The sequence below is a fragment of the Plectropomus leopardus genome, chromosome 18 (genome assembly GCF_026936395.1).
Source record: "Plectropomus leopardus strain MGB_pleo_1.0 chromosome 18, ASM2693639v1, whole genome shotgun sequence".
NCBI lineage: Eukaryota > Metazoa > Chordata > Actinopteri > Perciformes > Serranidae > Plectropomus > Plectropomus leopardus.
The window spans coordinates 27439921-27457748 of NC_142193.1; the positions used below are offsets into that span (position 1 = coordinate 27439921).

Consider the following 17828-nt stretch of genomic DNA (forward strand, 5'->3'; position numbering starts at 1 on the left):
TAGCCAAATAAAAATAATAATAACAAAAAGAAGAAGATGTATAGATATAGATATAGATATATGGATATATATGGATATATATATGGATAGATGCAGAATTTGAACTCCTACAAAGCTATTAATACCCCAAATTGCCAAAAAAGAAACAAGAAATCTCAGATGTTTAAATAGCGTAATGCTAATTCTGCTTTAGGGTGGATTTTCTTTTTAACGCTGACGTAAAATTAACATCTACTCTATTGTTATAAGGAAAAAAAACGTTGTTAATACGTTACATAAGTGTTTTGAATACATTGTTGCAATACTATTCATTTTTTCGTTTTTGATTTTATTTTGATGTTTTAGTGGTTCCCGGATTTTGCGACAGTTTTGCGACATAGTTTACGGCAGTTTTTGACAGGCGAGCGCGTAATTTGTAAACAGAGCTAACAGTCCCACTCACAGAGGTCGATGTTGCTTCTTATTAGGTTTTTATTAAGTATTTAATTAATAGATTGGGATTCTTTTTCTTATTTTTTGTTTGTTTAATTACCCTGAAGTAAAGTTAATAATCAATGGACTACTTTTTACCTTCTACTTTTTAAGTTCTTCAGTTAGCTCCGTTAGCTAACATGCTAACCCGGTGGAGGGACAGCAGCAGGGAGGCAGCCCGGAGGACCGGCCGCTTCATGTGAGAGCTGCCCGGCATGCTGGTTCACTTCCTCGGGAGATCAGTGCTTCGATCGGGACTACAGCGGCTCCGGGTCCAGCGGAGGTGTTTCTGTGCGGCGCAGGGGGAGCGGTGTCCGGACACGCAGGCGGACATGATCCGGGGCCGGGCTCAGATCAGGCGGGTCCTCTGCGTGGCCGAGAAAAACGACGCGGCCAAAGGCATCTCAGAGATCATGTCCAACGGCAGGTCCAGGAGGGTCAGTCACAGTGACTCTGCAATCATTTCTCATCAGCTGTTTAAGTCCTCTTTCAAGCAAAACTAACAAACAGCTGTTTCCAGTTTCTCACGTGTTTCTTTGCTTTTTGGTTTTATTAGTGACAAGACACTCTGTCTTTTGGGGTTTAGACTGTTTGGTTAGGCTCCGGGAACCTGTGATGGGTGACTAAAATATCAATTATTAAATACGTTATCACCAACTAACTCTACATCATCTGGGCCCAGTTGTTCAAAAGTAGTCAGATCAGATTTCAGCTACTGAATTGAATCAAATCTTGAAAATGGGTTGTTCAAAACAAAAGAAAGACTTGATCTTGACCTGGATCAAACCTTCAGTTTGTGTTGTTCTAAACTTTTTAGTAGGATTGAGATATTTTTCTTTAAAAAAACCACATTGCTCCAGCACTGATTGTTTCCTTTTTTTATTTCAGAGGGAGGGGATGTCAAAGTTTAATAAAATCTATGAGTTTGAATATCATCTCTTTGGTCAGGTAAGTAAAGTGAAACACTTACACATGCACCTGTATGTCCTCTCTTTTGTGTTTTACATCTCTGATTTTTCTCTCTTTCTCGCTCCAGAATGTGACGGTAACAATGACGTCTGTGTCAGGACATTTACTGGGTCTGGAGTTTAAAGCACAGTTCCAGAAATGGTGAGTTCAAATAAGATTTATTTTATTAATTCATTTTTTATGTATTTTTAGCATCTCACAGTATTATAACAACTGACTGTATTTATATACTTTCTCTCCAAAGGCACAGCTGCAACCCCGTGTTATTATTTGATGTTGAGGTAGAGAAGTACTGTCCTGATAACATGTTACAAATAAAGGTATGCTTTTATATATTTTGATGAATCTGTTATAGTTTGCCTTATTGTATACTGCCTTTTACTGCAGCAGGAGGCCACAGTTTTCATTCAGAGGAAATAATGATGACAATGAACAGAAACTGACTTGACAAATTGCCTCACTCTTCATCTAACCCTCTTTCTTTTTTCCTGTCTTTGTCCCTGTCTGTCTCTTTAGCGGACACTAGAGAAAGAGGTGAGACAGTGCCAGGCTTTAGTCATCTGGACTGATTGTGACAGAGAAGGAGAAAACATCGGCTTTGAAATCATAGACATCTGCAAAGCAGGTATGATGTTGTGCTGTTTTTGTCTTTGTTGTACGGCTGCAGGTGAGCGTGCTTTTGAATAGAAAAGATATGCTTACTGCAGAGAATTAAATGAGATTTATATCTTTCTCATGTCTGTACAGTAAATATGAAGCTGGATGAACATCTGACTTAACCCATCTATTCAAAAACTGAAAAAATGGCACGTGATTTGTCTATGTGTGTATGTGAATTGTGTCTAATAATAGTGTTTCTGTGTTCTTTTTAGTGAAGCCAAATATACAAGTCTTCCGGGCAAAGTTTTCTGAGATCACCGCCAACTCCATTAGAAGAGCTTGTGAGACTCTAACGGAGCCAGACGCTAACATCAGCGATGCCGTCGATGTCCGTCAGGAGCTGGACCTGCGGATAGGTAAGACAGCTTTAAACTGTGCTGAATAAAACATAGTGACTGTTGCTACAGCGGTCCAAAGACTGAATGGCCACGTTTCCTACTGATGTTTTCTGAAGATTTATTTTTTCTCCTTCTTTGTTTCCGCAGACGCCTCAAACTACTACAACAAACATAAAACGATATAAAAGTTTAATAAACATATGTTTTCCACTCACTCTCAGTCTCCATCATTAAGCAGTGCAGTTAGCACACCAGAAATATGCTCAAGTAAAACAAAATGACCAAAAATGTGCCACCAATGTCCATGTAAGGCACATAAACAATAATACCAAAATAAAGGAATAATTACGGTGTGCGTCTCCAGCACCACATGCAGAATATCGTTACACTGGAGTTTGTCGTCTGCAGCCGTGGTACTTTTACCCACAATGCTACTGACATATTACCTCACTAAACGACATTAATGTCTCACGATGCCATCAGCTCTACTGCAGCGGTGTTACTCTGCATTTAGTTAAGAGCTTACGTTAAAAACAGTACAATTTTAAACCAACATTTTTAAAGTAACTTTGAGACACATTTTTATCAAACATTTTAACACCTTATTTCTTACATTTTGAATGAGTTTATGAACTTAAATGGTAATGAATTTAAAACTGAAATATATAAAATAATACCAATAAAACTGTGAGATATTTACAGTGACGCACTAATGCAGGTGAAAAAGATTCTTGGATTGTTGGATGGCTCAACAGATTTCAGCATAATCGTAATTTGGCAACTTTGGGTTAATATCACTTCATCAGTTATGCACCATTAGTGTCTTTGTTTGTCCAAAAAAAGACACATATTAAAGCTGGAGTCTAAGATTTTTACATACAAATGAACATCTGTTACATTCACAATGAAGTGCTCACAATGAAGATAAAGTTTATCACCAACAGAAAAAGCGCTCTGAATTTCACGCTTTTCCAAAGTTTTGGTGTCTGTGGCGACTTTCCCGCGCTGGCGCACTGCAAGTCATGTGTTTTACGTCAACTAGCAGAGCTGAAGCTGGCAGGGAGCGACCAGAGAACGTAGTCACAGCAGCAGCTAGAAAATCCTAAGAAACGTCCAAGAAAAGTTTCAGGAGTGAATGCTTCAGATAAAAAAGAAACTTTGCATTCAAAAGGATCAAAGTTTAAAAAAAAAAAAGCGATCAGCTTCAGGCAGACGTCAGGAACACGTGCCAACAGTGTTTGCGTATTTCCTCTCAATGCCAGAGCGAGGAGATAACTGTGATCCCATCCTCTCTGCTTTGCTCTTCTTCCGCAGGTGCGTCCTTCACTCGATTCCAGACGCTTCGCCTGCAGAAGATCTTTCCAGAGTCTCTGGCCAATCAGCTGATCTCCTACGGCAGCTGTCAGTTTCCCACTCTGGGCTTCGTGGTCGAGCGTTTCAAAGCCATCCAGGCTTTCATACCCGAGACTTTCTACAAGATCAAAGGTAAAGAACTCATCTGTAAACAGACTGGCAGCTCAGGTGCTTTCAGGTTTTTAACTGATCCTCACTCCTCTTCATGCCTCCTGTTCTTTGTCTCAGTGCTGCACGAGGTGGAGGAGGACACCGTGGAGTTCAGCTGGAAAAGAAACCGTCTTTTCAACCACACGGCTTGCCTGGTGCTCTACCAGATCTGCATGGAGGTATGTGCCTGTTTTATCACACGTTATTTAGTTTTGTTACTTTGTTTGTAGTTTATGTTCTTGAATTAAACATTGACGCTCTCAGTGATGGTTTTTGTCTGTTTGTCTTATTTGCTCCTAACACCTGATTACCTGATTTTAAAGCTTTGTGATTTATTGTCATTATATGTTAATTAAAAAGATATCTTGAATTGCCATGTTATTTCAAATTAGTCACCTGGGTTGTTTTGGAGATGAAGAGAGCTCTGTGAATAATTTGGATTTTGGTATAAACCCTCTGAACTATGAGCACTGAAGGAACTAACCAGGAGAAACTGCAGCGACGGCATTGCTCCGTCTTTTGTTATTGTTTTGACTGAGACTCCTCATAAAATTACATATTATACATTTAACCTTTAGTTTCGGTTAAAAAAAACTGCTATGTTGAATTTGTAAAGAAACTTTGTCCTCTCATGCCTACGGTGAATAAAGAATCCAAAAATGATGAAAATTCTTGATGAATTGAAATCATTAGGGTCCACATTAAACAACAGCAAAACTATTTCAGAACATCTGTTTACAAACACTCACATCTTGTGCAGTATAATCCAAGTCTCATGATGCAGTCATACACGTACTTCCTGCACAGACAGCTCTTTCTAACGTATCCATGCAGTAGATCAGCAGCTCCAGCGGTCAGCAAAGTAAAATTGCTGCTTTTGTCAGTGGAGCTGGCTTTGAGGAGCGCATAGATAAGTTCCATATTTAGATCTGTCAGAAAAGGCCAGTAACCATTTAAATTAACAATAACTGTATTAAAGATAACACAACAAAAGCAAACCAAGTATGTCAGTAGTCAGTGGTGAGGTGTGGGTGCTAATTCGTGCTAACTAACCATAAGGAAACAAAAGGCTAACCAAACCAAACCAAACCAAACCAAACCAAACCAAACCATGCTGGGTGCCTGAGAGACACCAGCCTTCCAAGAGGGAGGGAAAAGGAGCCATCCTGGAAATGGCCAGGCTTAAATAGACCTGTGGCAGGTGAGGCGAATCCAAACAACGATGTGGGAGGAGCCGAGCAGAGGGAGGGAGATCCTGAAACACAGAGCACGGGCAGGCCAAACAGGAACTGACAAGAGTGCCAGGGGCATCACAGTGGGTCAGAGACATTCCTGCATCCCAAAAATGAACGTGAGGCCGCCCGGGTCAGAGATCCACCCTCACATGCAGCATCACCAGAGTACAGCGTGTCAAAGTCTGCTGTCTTTTCTATGTTTCCTGTTTGTGTCCAAACTGTTGCTATCAAACAGGCAAAATGCCAAAAACCTGCTCTTGCATAACAGATGCAAAATATATTTATTCTAAAACGAACGCCGGCAAAACAACACACATGGTGGCTGATTAATATGAAAGCAAAAATACACTAATAGCTGTGTCTGTGTGTGTGTGTGTGTGTGTGTGTGTGTGTGTGTGTGTGTGTGTGTGTGTGTGTGTGTGTGTGTCCTCCACCTGCAGCTGTTACCTTGAGAGGACACAGCAGTAAATTTGAAAGTGTTTTCGACTTGCCTGAATAAAACGGGCTAAAAGCCACACGTAGAAACGTACACATGAGAATATCCTTTCACTCATTTCCAGGATCCCATGGCAACAGTCACCTCAGTAACCAGCAAACCCAAGAGCAAGTGGAGACCGCTGCCTTTGGACACTGTGGTGAGAATACAAAGTCAAACAGCCAAACACACACACACACACACACACACACACACACACACACACACTCGGCACTTCAGAAAGAGTAGTATTTTGTCTGCTGCAGTGTCCTTGCCTTGAAACACACTGGCTGTTTTGTTCCACTCTTTCTGAACAAACTTTTATCTGACCAACAGGAACTGGAGAAACTTGCATCTCGTAAGCTCAGAATAAATGCCAAAGAGACCATGAAAACTGCAGAAAAACTCTACACCCAAGGGTAAGTGTGTGTTAGGTGACGCACATTGGTTGCTAAGTATTGTCTTGGTGCGACCATACGCTAAATGCAATCAGTTTATCCTCCGACACTGCTGTTTTCTGATATTTCATTTGAACATGTTTCAGTCAGAGCGCTGTCTTTGAGCCACCGTAGCAGAGGCTTTGTGGTGTCAAATGTATTTATTGTTTACCAGGGTGCTAAAAGAGTCAGGCCTATTTTTATACATCGAACGACCATCTGGCGGGGTGGCGGTGTCTTTCATGCGTTTAATAGATGAGTTTATCAGCAGCGTCACATTTCCTCTTGATCTGTCTGACTGTTTTTTAATGCTCAGGTATATCAGCTACCCCCGCACTGAGACAAACATTTTCCCCGCAAACCTGCCTCTCGGCCCCCTGGTGGAGCAGCAGACTCAAAGCCCGGTCTGGGGGACGTTCGCTCAGAGGGTGCTCGACCAGCCCGGGGGTCCCAACCCGCGACAGGGCAAGAAATCTGACCAAGCCCACCCCCCGATACACCCCACCAAGTTCTCTAATTCACTGCAGGTAAATCAACTGGAGCTCAGTTTGTGCAAATGTTCCTTTAGTTCTCCTCAAATTTTTGTCCTCTGGAGATGATGTTAAACAGTAAGTTGACAAAAGGTTTACTGATATTCTGCCACCAAAATGTTGTCATTTACATTTTGAGTCATAATAATCTAGACTTTAGGGCTGAACTCAACTCAGAATTTGGTCAGATAAAATCAGATGGAGCCGCTCACTGTGATTATTGGACTAAATGTTCCTTGTTTCCCATATAGGGTTAAAAAGTTTGAGCGGGTGACAGTGAAATTCACATAATATTGTAAACAAGGTAACTCTGCTAACGGCAGATCAGAAATGTGCTATGGCATTTTTGCTGACATTAGATCAACAAATGATCTTTTTTTCTGGTTTCTTTGCTTCATTACGACAGTAAACTGAACAACTCTGCTCTGTGGACAAAATAAGACATTATGAGGACGTCATCTTGGGCTCTGAGAGACATTTCTCACCATTTCCTGACATTTTTCAGCCCGAACAAATGATCTATTAATCAAAGACAATAACTGACGGATTAACTGATGATGAAGATAATCAGCAGTTACAGCCCAATTAGAAAGTGACAATGACGAGTGCACTCATCGCTTCTGTTTCCTCTGTGTCCAGGGCAATGAGGGACGCGTGTACGAGTTCATTGTCCGGCACTTCCTGGCCTGCGTATCCCAGGATGCTGTGGGGCAGGAGACCGTGGTGGACATAGACATCGCCAAGGAGAACTTCTCCACCTCGGGACTCATGATCATTGCAAGGAACTACTTGGACGTTTACCCGTATGACAAGTGGAACACCAAGGTGTGTGTGTGTGTGTGTGTGTGTGTGTGTGTGTGTGTGTGTGTGTGTGTGTGTGTGTGTGTGTGTGTGTGTGTGTGTGTGTGTGTGTGTGTGTGTGAGATATATCTCCAGTAAACCTGCTTTGTGTGTGTCCCAGGTGATTCCAGTGTATGAACAAGGCTCCCAGTTTCAGCCTTCTGCTATCGAGATGGTGGACGGAGAGACGAGTCCTCCGCAGCTGCTCACTGAAGCCGACCTCATATCTTTGATGGAGAAGCACGGCATCGGTACAGTGCGCGCACACACACACACACACACACACACACACACACACACACACACCTTAACGCTAACCATAAACCTTATTCAGTCCAACCCCATCACATCCAACAGACCTCTTTAATGGGCCGGTGAAATTAGGAAACAGTAGAAATATACAGTAAAAACTAGAAAATTAACTTTTTTGTGAACTGTGTGTATTACAGGCACAGATGCAACCCATGCAGAGCACATCGAAACCATAAAGAGTCGCATGTACGTGGGTTTGACAGCGGAACAGAGGTTTCTGCCCGGAGAGCTCGGCATGGGACTGGTGGAGGGTACGCACACACACACACACGCACGCACGCACGCACAAGGTTTTTATACAAAGGAATGTGTTGGCTCCTTTATGTTGTTGCTTCTGTCACTCACTTATCAAACGTGTGTGTTTGTTTAGGTTACAACTCCATGGGCTACGAGATGTCAAAACCAAACCTGCGTGCTGAATTGGAGGCGGATCTCAAGCTGGTATCAGAGGGCAGGAAGGACAAACAGAGCGTGTTGCGGCACCACATCCAGAAATACAAAACTGTCTTCATGGAGTCTGTTAAGAAGGCGAAAAAGTTAGTTTTTTGTGTACTTTTTTGATGCACAGCCTGCACCCAAATGAGCAGAATCTCGTCATATTTGACAATGATGGATAAGTGACACGTGTCCGGTTACTTACACATCGCAGGTTGTCGGTTGTTTTGATTCTGGTACGTAGTAATTTCTCCATTGTTGCCTCAGGTTGGATGAAGCCCTGTCGTCCTATCTGGGTGCAGCTCTGGAGCTCCCTGAAGCAGAACAGCAGGACATGGAGATCCTGCTGCCGGTCAGGAAGTGTCCTCACTGTGGGCGGGACATGGTGCTGAAGAAGAAGAGAGAAGGAAACAAGTGAGACAACACACAAAGCAAAGAAGCTTAAAAATATCACAAGAAAACAGAGATGCTGCACTTAAAAACTTAAGTCTGCAGTTATTGTAAACTACAATTCTTTCTGCCCCCCCCCCGCAGTAAGTACCTGTCCTGCACGGGCTACCCAGCCTGTAAGACGGTGGTGTGGTTCCCCGACGTGGTGCTGGAGGTCAGCAGAGACGACAGCATTTGTCCCACCTGTCACCCGCGCCCTGTTCACATGTAAGTATTTTATATTTTTAATGTTATATTTGACCGCCTTAAATGTAATTCCACAGAGCTGGAACACAAGAAATCATGCAAGTGCAAAAGTTTGGACTGTCAGAGTTTATATTGACATTTTTCATCATCCTACCTGCTTTGCATATTGTTTTGTGCTCCCATATTTTGCAGATAAATCAGATGTGACATAATGTTTTAGATTTGCAATTTAGTCATCATCATAGTACTTCCTCTGAAAACAGCTCTAATTTTTTGTGCAGCGCTTTCGAAAGTTTGATTAAAAAGAACATCAGGGACTTTTCATAACAGTAGCACATCCTAGTGAGCTAATATTGAAAAATGTCAATTAATTAGGTCTACTAGATTACTGTGTTGCAGAATGGCGCACTAAATAATGAAACATTTTTGGAAGAAAAAATGCTGAATTACTGTCACTGAGAATAAATCTTTAACAATGTGTGATTCCTTCCTCTCTCTCTCTCTCTCTCTCTCTGGTGTCTTGTGTGGTTAAAAGTTACACCAAGTTAGAGCTAGTAGAAGGAAATGAAGGGGATATGACACCATTGAAACCACCGAACCCAAACTCACCAAATGAAACTCACCATTACTTTGAATAAAATGACAGATTTCTCTGAGTTTGAACATTGTTGGAAACATTTGTGATACTGTGAGTACACATAAGTAACATGGGTCTAGTCAGTTTTAGATATTTCGGTGCAGAAATGTTTCATATAAAACCTTTACGACAAACAAAACAGAAATTACAGACTCGGCTTTTGTTTCTTTGGAGCTTTTTGAGAAAGTTTTAAAGCAGAAGACATCAGATCACTGGTTGTCCCTTACCGGTTTAACCATTAAAGGATCCTTTTTCAGGTCCTGGTTGTCATATTTACCAGACGAAGAAATAATTAGAATTCATGGTCTTAATTCAAAGTGTAAATGTTGCTGCTGGATTGATTTACTGTGTGCGCTCTTGTTATAAATACTTTGAGTTAACTTCCTCTCAGCACAATTCACCCCCACAGAAACTGCAAATATTAAACATTGAATTAAACGCACCATCTCACTTCAACGCCAAGGACCTTGTGTTGCCTTGAACACACAGCTTTTATTTCTCGGATTAATGAGAAGTGTATGTAGGCGCTGCTTGTTGTGCAAACACAACAACAAACACAGACGAAGCTCTCGGCGGCTTCAGCAGTGCAGAAAACTTGTCAAAATTCTTGTTTACACAAGTGGGCGTTCACCCTCTGAGCACGTGCCTCGGCTCAGTCCAAATATAGGGCACGCTCACGAGCATCGAGCCAGAGTGCTCCACACCAGCATCTGTTTCCATGGCAACCGATCTGGTACAGAGCTCAAAGTTGAACTCCAGCACTTACTCTAAAACAATATCACAGTTTTTTTAATCAGATTTCACCCAGCAGTTTCAGAGTGTTAGATAACTTCAGATGCAGTTAACAGCAGATGCGCGCAGTAATAAAGTGTTTCTTATTTGAGCGCACACAGTTTGAAAAGCAAACTGCTTTTACTCACAGCATTAACTTACAGTACTGCGTGTGTGTGTTGCAGTTGGTAACTTTTTATGAAAATAACTTTTTGCCATTTTTCTGAAACTGTCACTATACCCTGAAATAAATACATTATCCAAATAATGCATGAAGGAATTAACTTCCCTCCTCCTCGTTGTGCTTCTAATGGCATTCACCAGATTCTCCTGTGGCTCACCGACAACAACCAATCAGAGCCAGGCTGTCTCCAAAGCAGCTGTCAATCACTGTTTGTGAACAGTGGTCAAAAATAGCAAAACAGGCAACGCTGATCAAATAGGAATTAAACTTCAGTTACTGCAACAAGTACAGTTGCTGCTCTGAGTTATTTGTGACATTATAATATAAAATGTTCATTGTCATTCATGTCTTTTGCTGTAAAAAAAGGTTTATTTTCCAGAGGACAAAAATTGTCATGTCTTATGTCACCATAAACATTTGTGCAAGATTGTCCTTCAGTTCTGATTGTTGTAAAATTGCAATAAGTTGTTGGCTCGGCTGCATCACAGCGAGCGATACGGAGGTCGATTTCTTTAACGTTCGTCTCGTGTGTGTGCCGCATCCTTCAGGTTGAAGTTCAAGTTCCGCAGGGGCAGCATCCCTCCCATGATGCCTTTAGAGTTTGTTGGCTGCATCGGTGGGTGTGATGAGACGCTCAGAGAGGTGCTGGACCTGAAGTACCTCCGAGCAGGGGGAGGCGGAGGAGGTGGGAACGGTGGAGGAGGTGGGAACGGTGGAGGAGGTGGGAACGGTAGAGGAGGTGGGAACGGCAGAGGAGGGGGAGGAAGAGGAGATGATCTTCATCCACCAGCTCCATGGGCGCCGAGACCAGAGCCGCCCAGACCTCGACCTTCCCTTCCTCCTGTTCCCTCCTGGACTCCGCAGCCGCAACCTCCAGCAGGTGGCGGCGCTGCAGACACCATCGGTGATGTCATTGTGTGTAACTGTGATCAGGAAGCGCTCCTTCTAACGGTGCGCAAAGACGGCCCCAACCAAGGTCGCCAGTTCTACAAGTGCAACGGCGGGAACTGCAACTTTTTCCTGTGGGCGGACGAGCCCAGTCAGCAGGGGGCGCCACAGAGTCGAGGGCCTCCGCTGCAAGCACCCCCGAGGCCCTCTCTGGGGTTCAGGAACACCCCTGGAGGGCAGGAGGGAGGTGCGAGAGGACCAGCAGGACAGACGATGTGTAACTGTAACGAACCGGCGGTGACGCGCACCGTGCAGAAGGACGGACCAAACAAGGGCCGCATGTTCCACACCTGCGGGAAACCACGAGGCCAGCAGTGTGGCTTCTTCCAGTGGGCTGATGAGAACGAACCTCCACCAGGCAAGGCCCACACACACACTCACACACTCACACACACACACACACACACACACACACACACACACACACACACACACACACACACACACAAACCAAAATTTAACACTGCTTTTCAAATGTTCTAATTGTTTTCACCCTGCGGCACAAAATGAATATCTATTGAATGAGAGTCTTTCAGCCTTTCAGCTTTTCAGAATAACAGTCAGTCAGCTGGTTCAGACCCAAACATCAATTTAAGATAGAGATCTATCAGCTGGATTGTCATGAGGTTCGGTGATGAACTTTGGGTTTGAGTCGGACCTGCTTTGCTGCGTGTCATCCCCTCAGATCAGACACATCCGCAGTGCTTTTCATTTGATTTCTCACAGTTAAATGTCTGACTTCACTGATTCTGCTGCTAATTTACATCGAGCCTGGACTCTTTGTAAAACACACTGTGTTTATTTAAAACATCTTCATAACGAGCAAAACCGAAAGAGAGATGTACACTCAGATCAAACACCAGAGAGAGAGAGAGATCAGCCTCACCTGCATCTCAGCTTACTGATAAAGAAAAGCTGTCACGACTCACAAACACTTCCTCTGAGACCTTGAGGCATCCACTTACTACACTGCCGTCATTCCCAGCACACTCAAAAAATCTTCTGCTCTTTATGCGCTGACCTGTAAGACTTGTGTTTGACCTGTGTTCCCAGTGCCAGGTGGGTTTGGTGGTGGATTTAATGGAGGTGGAAACGGAGGCGGAAACGGAGGCAAGAAGGCAAGGAAGATCACGGGAGACGCAAACAAACCTCCAGCTGCTAAGAAAACGCGTACCTGCGGCATCTGCCACGTGCCGGGACACACCCGAGTCACCTGTCCCCAACGGTGACCGCTGCCTAAAGACACTGTGAAGCAACTGAAGTCAAAGACTTCAAAGTGTGAAGATTTTAGTTTTCAGCCCAGACTGTAAGTACCTCCTCACAGGGGGTGGACCTCTTCTTCTGGTTCATCAGAATTGAACCAGCACTGTGTGTCTTCCCTGTAACGTTTTACTTTGATCACAAGACCAGAGTCACGTAAATGACTAAGGAAGTCAGAACTTGTATTTCCAAGTCCCAGTTGCGCAGCACAGTGACAAGTCTAGCTTTTTATGCACAGAAGTTGCGCTATAGAGCCACTACAGTCCCTTCTTTGCGTTACTTTTGCATTTTTACACAACTGAAGCATCATCCTGCTCCAGAGTGTGATTTTAGACAGCATGCCAGCATCGCAGAGACAAAAGACACATGATGGATGTGACACTGATCAAAACCTCTTCTGCCTCGAGTGTGACATAAAAGACAGCGTGGGCAGCGCTTTCTAAACTATGACGATAGGAGAACATGTCAATAACAATCACCTACATACCTGTTCTGTGGCGGCTGATCTCATCCTCTGCTCGGAGGGTAAGACGCCTCCAAAATCTGTTCTGTGACTTCCCCGCTAACTGCTGCCTTGAAACCAGTATACCGCTGACACTTTATTTGGCTCTTTACTGCCTCTGCTGCCGGCTTAAATCTGAGTTAACTGTGATCTTCTGTTTTGTGATCATATGTTTTTTACAGAACGCTGAGGCGACATAACGGCACCATATTCCTGCCTTAAACAGGAAGTGTGAAAGAGGCTTTTGTTATAAATAAAAGGGGAAATGCCAAAGACATTTTGTGTCTCAGGTCAACAGAAACGAAAGCTCTTCTTTGTTTTCACTCAGATCTAATTTCTCAGTATTCCTCAGATCTTCAGTGTGCTTGTTTAAGATGAATGCCTCTTTTTTTGGCCCCTGAGAGGAAATTTAAGGGTCATTTGGGGGTCAGTGTATTTCCCAAAATGTCCAACTTTTTCTATAACATTCTGAGCAACATTCATAAACAAATCCACGCTCTACGCCTTAAACTCTTTCTGGACGAAATTTTAAAAAAAGAAAAGTTAAACCGCTTAAAATATCGAGGATAACCCAAAGATGACAGTTGTTGGGAAATTCACCCTTCTGGTCTTGGATCAGTTTAACGTCTCGTTTATTGTTTATCTGCATTTACAATCCTGACAGTTTTACTGGGATTAGTTTGATGCGAATGTCTTTAATGAATAAATATGAATTTTAAATAAAACATATTTGCACACTGTTCCTTAATCATTAATGGCCTAATTATTAATAGTGTGTATCAGTATGTTTACTTTTGATTTTCATCATTTTCACCATCACTAACCATCACTTTACATTTCTAGACCTGCTTAAGTTTCCTCTCTGTAGTGTTTGGAGAGGTAAGTATCAAAGATTTCTATATTAATATTGATGAATGCTAATAAACATAAAAGTAGTGTAACCTCCGGTGGTTATTTATATCTTTACAGTCATGACAGTTTAATGTTACAAATGTTGGTTTTGAGTCTATTTTCCTCTTGGTTCCACAGATTTTTACTTAATCTTTAGTCTTTAACTTTGATCCAGCAAAACTTCTTGATTCTGCATATAATCAACATAATTATTATATGAGATAAAATATTCACTCCTGATTTATTTTTCTAAATTTATTCAGATTAAATTAACTGTTATCTGCACTACAGCTTTGATGAAAGAGTTTAGTTTGTGCTAAATGGATTAAAAATAGTGCATATACTGTTCTGGCCAGTGGAGGAAGATCCTTAATATTTATATATATTACTTACTTGCCATAACACGTTCATAATTGTACTCAAGAAAAGTTTTTTTTAAAAAGCATTAGTAGAAGTACTTTTTATGCAGAAAAATCGACCTTGTGTGAGTTATTATATGTGTATTTAATTGTTTAATTGTTGTCGTTTATAACATTTTATATGATAATCAGATATTTTATGCAAAATTGTAATCTGGAAAAGTGACCAAAGCTATCAAGTAAGCGCAGTGGAAGAAAACGTGTTGTAGAGCAGCTTAAGTGTAAATTAGCATAAATGTGAAAACCTCAAAACTTTCCACCTCCGGTCCCGAGTGTTTTTCCTGCAGACATGCAAACTGTGTGGGCGTAAATGATCCCAAATGTTGAATGTTAAAGGGGAATGCCGGAACTTTTCAACCTGGATCATATTTATTTTGAGTGAGTGACTAATACAGACAACAATTTTTAAAATTGGTCCTGTATTGAGCGTGGGGGGCTGCAGCCGGTAGCTGCCAAACCGCTGTCACTCAGGGCATGTGCACCCTGTCAAAGTACATTTACTTTAAGTGGATGAAAAAATCAGATTATTAAAAGTGTTTTTACAACATTGTGGAAATGATGCCTACAGGGGAATTAAATGGTTTTCCGTACCTTTCACTTGTTCCGTTCTGTTTTGTGTCCAAGTCTCAGTAAAGGAAAAGCCTCGCTCTGAAATCTTGCAGACCTTTTCACAGTGTCGAAATCAGCTAAATAATCACTATGTTATTGAAAAACTTTGATAAGAATAAGACATGCTTTCTGTCCTCCAACACAAAATCCACTCACTGTTTTCACCGTTTTCTTGTTGCAAGAGTTGAATTCAGTTTTATTACTAAGTAGGTTTTTACTGAAAAGGAATCTGTTTTGGTCTTTGGTACACAGTAAACATACAATAAACATTTTAAGAGGAAATTCAATTTAAAGGCAAAGTACAACAATAAGTCACCTTGTGAGGTTTCTGGTTAGTGAGACTTGGACACAAAATAAACCGCAACAAGCAAAAGGTGTGAAAAATGTTTAATTTTCTGCAGGGTCCATCCCATAATGTAGAAATCTGAGCTTGTCAAGGGCAAAAAGACGCACTTTTAGACAGGAATTAACAGGGTGCACCTGCTCCAAGTGGTTACACTGCAGCCTGTTTTATTGCTTCTAGCTGCAGCAGTCTCACAATATTGGACCTAAAAATGTGCACAATTAGTTTATTAAAGATTGCTACTCAAAGTCTGCACCAGAAATACTAGTCACTTAAACTTACAATTTCATATTAATGAATATTCTGATGACTTTTTTAAATTGTTTGCTACTGCTGATTTACCCAATGAACATGCAGATGTAACAATCAGGCACATGTCCTTAAGATTTATTTTGTATATGTGAACTTATATTTAGCGAGTTGTTGTCATGTTTTGTAGGATAATGTTCACAGTGGATGGCCCAAACTGCAAAAAATGAAATACGATTTAGTTATTGTCAAGTAAGTTATAGATTACGTTGTGCTCAATTTTTTTTTTTGGGGTGGGGGGGGAGGTTCTTACATTTAGACCAGGCACTTAACTTAAAATTCAGTTTAAACATCAGGAAATACAAAGAAAAAATGGGGAAATAGGATCCAGTTTAAAATTTGCATGAAATTCTGCAGAAAAATGCCCACTGATCCTAATTTTCTCTGATAAGACGCTTTTTGTCAAACTTTGCGCAGCTTCATGTTTCACTGTTTGATTTTCCCAGAAGTGCTGCCTCTGAAACAGCCGAAACAAATGCAGCGGGAGCCCCGGGGGTGCAGAGGCTGAGGACAAAGGGAAGTAAATCAGAAACGCATGGCTTCCCGGTACACGGCTGTAAGTTACCCTTCTGTTTTTTTCCTCTGTTGTTATTCCAGAGAAGTGGCGCTGATCTTCTTACCGTCACGTTTGGTGAGTCATGCGTGAGTCATAACGTGGGTGTGAGTGATCCGTCCTGCCGGGTTGTTGTTTTTTTTTTGCTCCCAACTCCGCTGCACGAGTATCCGGGCAGATAACGAGTCATGTGATCGCCGTGGATCTTTTCTGAATTGCTGCGATAACCTCCTCCTTACGGGAAAAGCGCCGTTTTCTTCCCGTATTACATTTTTTAAAGTGATGCCGTAACGCTGCTCCCGGTAGGCGCGCTATAGGAGCACCATAATGGAAAAATACACCATTAAGCGCATTGAGACTTTACAGGAGCTGTAAGATCATCATCCTGCAGGATCAATGTGCAAAAATCACTGCAGCTCCCATTAACAGATTCAAAGATTTCAATACATCACTGTGCACATTAAACTCTCCAATGACTCGCAGCAGGAGTCCTAAAACTCCTCTGAGAATATTAAAACAATGTCACAGCAACAACTTAAAGGTGCACTCCACCAAATTTACACAAGTCCAGTTTACCCTAAATGAAGACAGCTTGTGAAATAATCTGTGCAAAGTCTTCTGCGCTTTTTAGGAAAGCTCAATAAAAAAAATTTAAAAAACTGAAATAATAACCCTGGTGATGTCATCAGGGTCATGATGGTGATGGTGATCAAATGGTCCAGCATTGGTCGCAACTTGTTCTTGCTCTCTGGTGATCACAATTAAGGCTAATTCATGAGACTAATTAATATATAGTCATAATATAATTCATGTGAATGTTATTGAATGTGTATCAGGAGGAGGTTTTCCATAAACCTTCAATTTGCGTAAATTGAAGGTGCAAATATAAAATACGCCTAATTGAAACACATCAGTTTAGAAAAAACTTATTGCAAAAAAAAAATTGTTTACACTTCCATACTTCCATGAGGTGGTATATCAGGAATTTGAAAAAGTCCTATTTTTGTCTGTCTCCACGCAAAATCAATGCTCACAACAAGTTGATGCTATTGGCTGTGGTGGTTCACACAATTACGCTCTGCACCTGTTTACTATTACGACTTTGAGCCGATGTTCATTATTTCACTGAGCAAAGAGATACAGATAGTTTTTATTTACATGCTACAAATGTTGTTTGTGTTGTATATCTATGGTGGAAGACCTGTTTCCTATCCTGTCCCATCCTATCCTAAAGACCTGTGTTTGTTGGACTCCTCATATCCGCTCCAATCAGACTTTCTCTCTTTTAACTGTGTCTGTTGCTCTGACGGTCTCAAACAGACACTAAAGGGTGCATCCTGCGTCTCTATCTGACGCTAAGGGCCACTGACCAAGCAGGCGACTCCCTGAGAGTGAAACCAGGCTTGAAGTTTAAAAGATGTGAGTTTCAAAATTCCTGTAGGGACGATCTAATCAAATACACTATCTAGCTCTCTTATGGGAAATTTAGGATTTATAGCTTTTGGAAAATGACTCATTCCGGCAGTTAAAATTAAGGACATCTTGGCCTCTGCTGCATCAA

General features: G+C 41.7%; 1 protein-coding gene and 2 long non-coding RNA genes across 4 annotated transcripts; 1 reads left to right on the plus strand and 2 right to left on the minus strand.

Annotated features, from left to right (window-relative positions):
* The first annotated feature begins 270 nt into the window (after window positions 1-270).
* On the plus strand, window positions 271-13883 carry top3a (DNA topoisomerase III alpha). Its single transcript, XM_042504910.2, has 19 exons — window positions 271-908; window positions 1360-1419; window positions 1508-1581; window positions 1685-1760; window positions 1957-2065; window positions 2313-2456; window positions 3753-3923; window positions 4020-4120; window positions 5737-5811; window positions 5988-6070; window positions 6405-6615; window positions 7258-7443; window positions 7580-7709; window positions 7908-8021; window positions 8141-8306; window positions 8473-8619; window positions 8740-8862; window positions 10982-11739; window positions 12435-13883. Exons 1-19 carry the CDS (start codon window positions 687-689, stop codon window positions 12608-12610), a joined length of 3126 nt encoding a protein of 1041 aa, XP_042360844.2. The 5' UTR covers window positions 271-686; the 3' UTR covers window positions 12611-13883.
* Window positions 1583-5735, minus strand: LOC148186522 (uncharacterized). 2 transcript variants are annotated; one of them, XR_015774815.1, is made up of 2 exons: window positions 4691-5735; window positions 1583-3909 (listed from the first exon to the last, which is right to left on the minus strand). It is a non-coding gene; the product is annotated as an uncharacterized LOC148186522 (long non-coding RNA). The 2 variants fall into 2 exon arrangements; XR_015774814.1 differs by having other exon boundaries at window positions 1583-4056.
* LOC148186523 (uncharacterized) lies at window positions 8147-16466 on the minus strand. Its single transcript, XR_015774816.1, has 4 exons — window positions 16335-16466; window positions 8747-8852; window positions 8411-8593; window positions 8147-8287 (listed from the first exon to the last, which is right to left on the minus strand). It is a non-coding gene; the product is annotated as an uncharacterized LOC148186523 (long non-coding RNA).
* Between the last annotated feature and the right edge of the window lie 1362 nt (window positions 16467-17828).

What these genes read in the sequence shown, in the direction of transcription:
- top3a (XM_042504910.2), top strand. Translation starts at nt 687, where the DNA reads ATGCTGGTTCACTTCCTCGGGAGATCAGTGCTTCGATCGGGACTACAG. An exon ending in GGAGCTGGACCTGCGGATAG is followed by an intron (nt 2,457 to 3,752) that starts GTAAGACAGCTT and finishes CTTCTTCCGCAG; the next exon opens with GTGCGTCCTTCACTCGATTC. An exon ending in TCTACCAGATCTGCATGGAG is followed by an intron (nt 4,121 to 5,736) that starts GTATGTGCCTGT and finishes ACTCATTTCCAG; the next exon opens with GATCCCATGGCAACAGTCAC.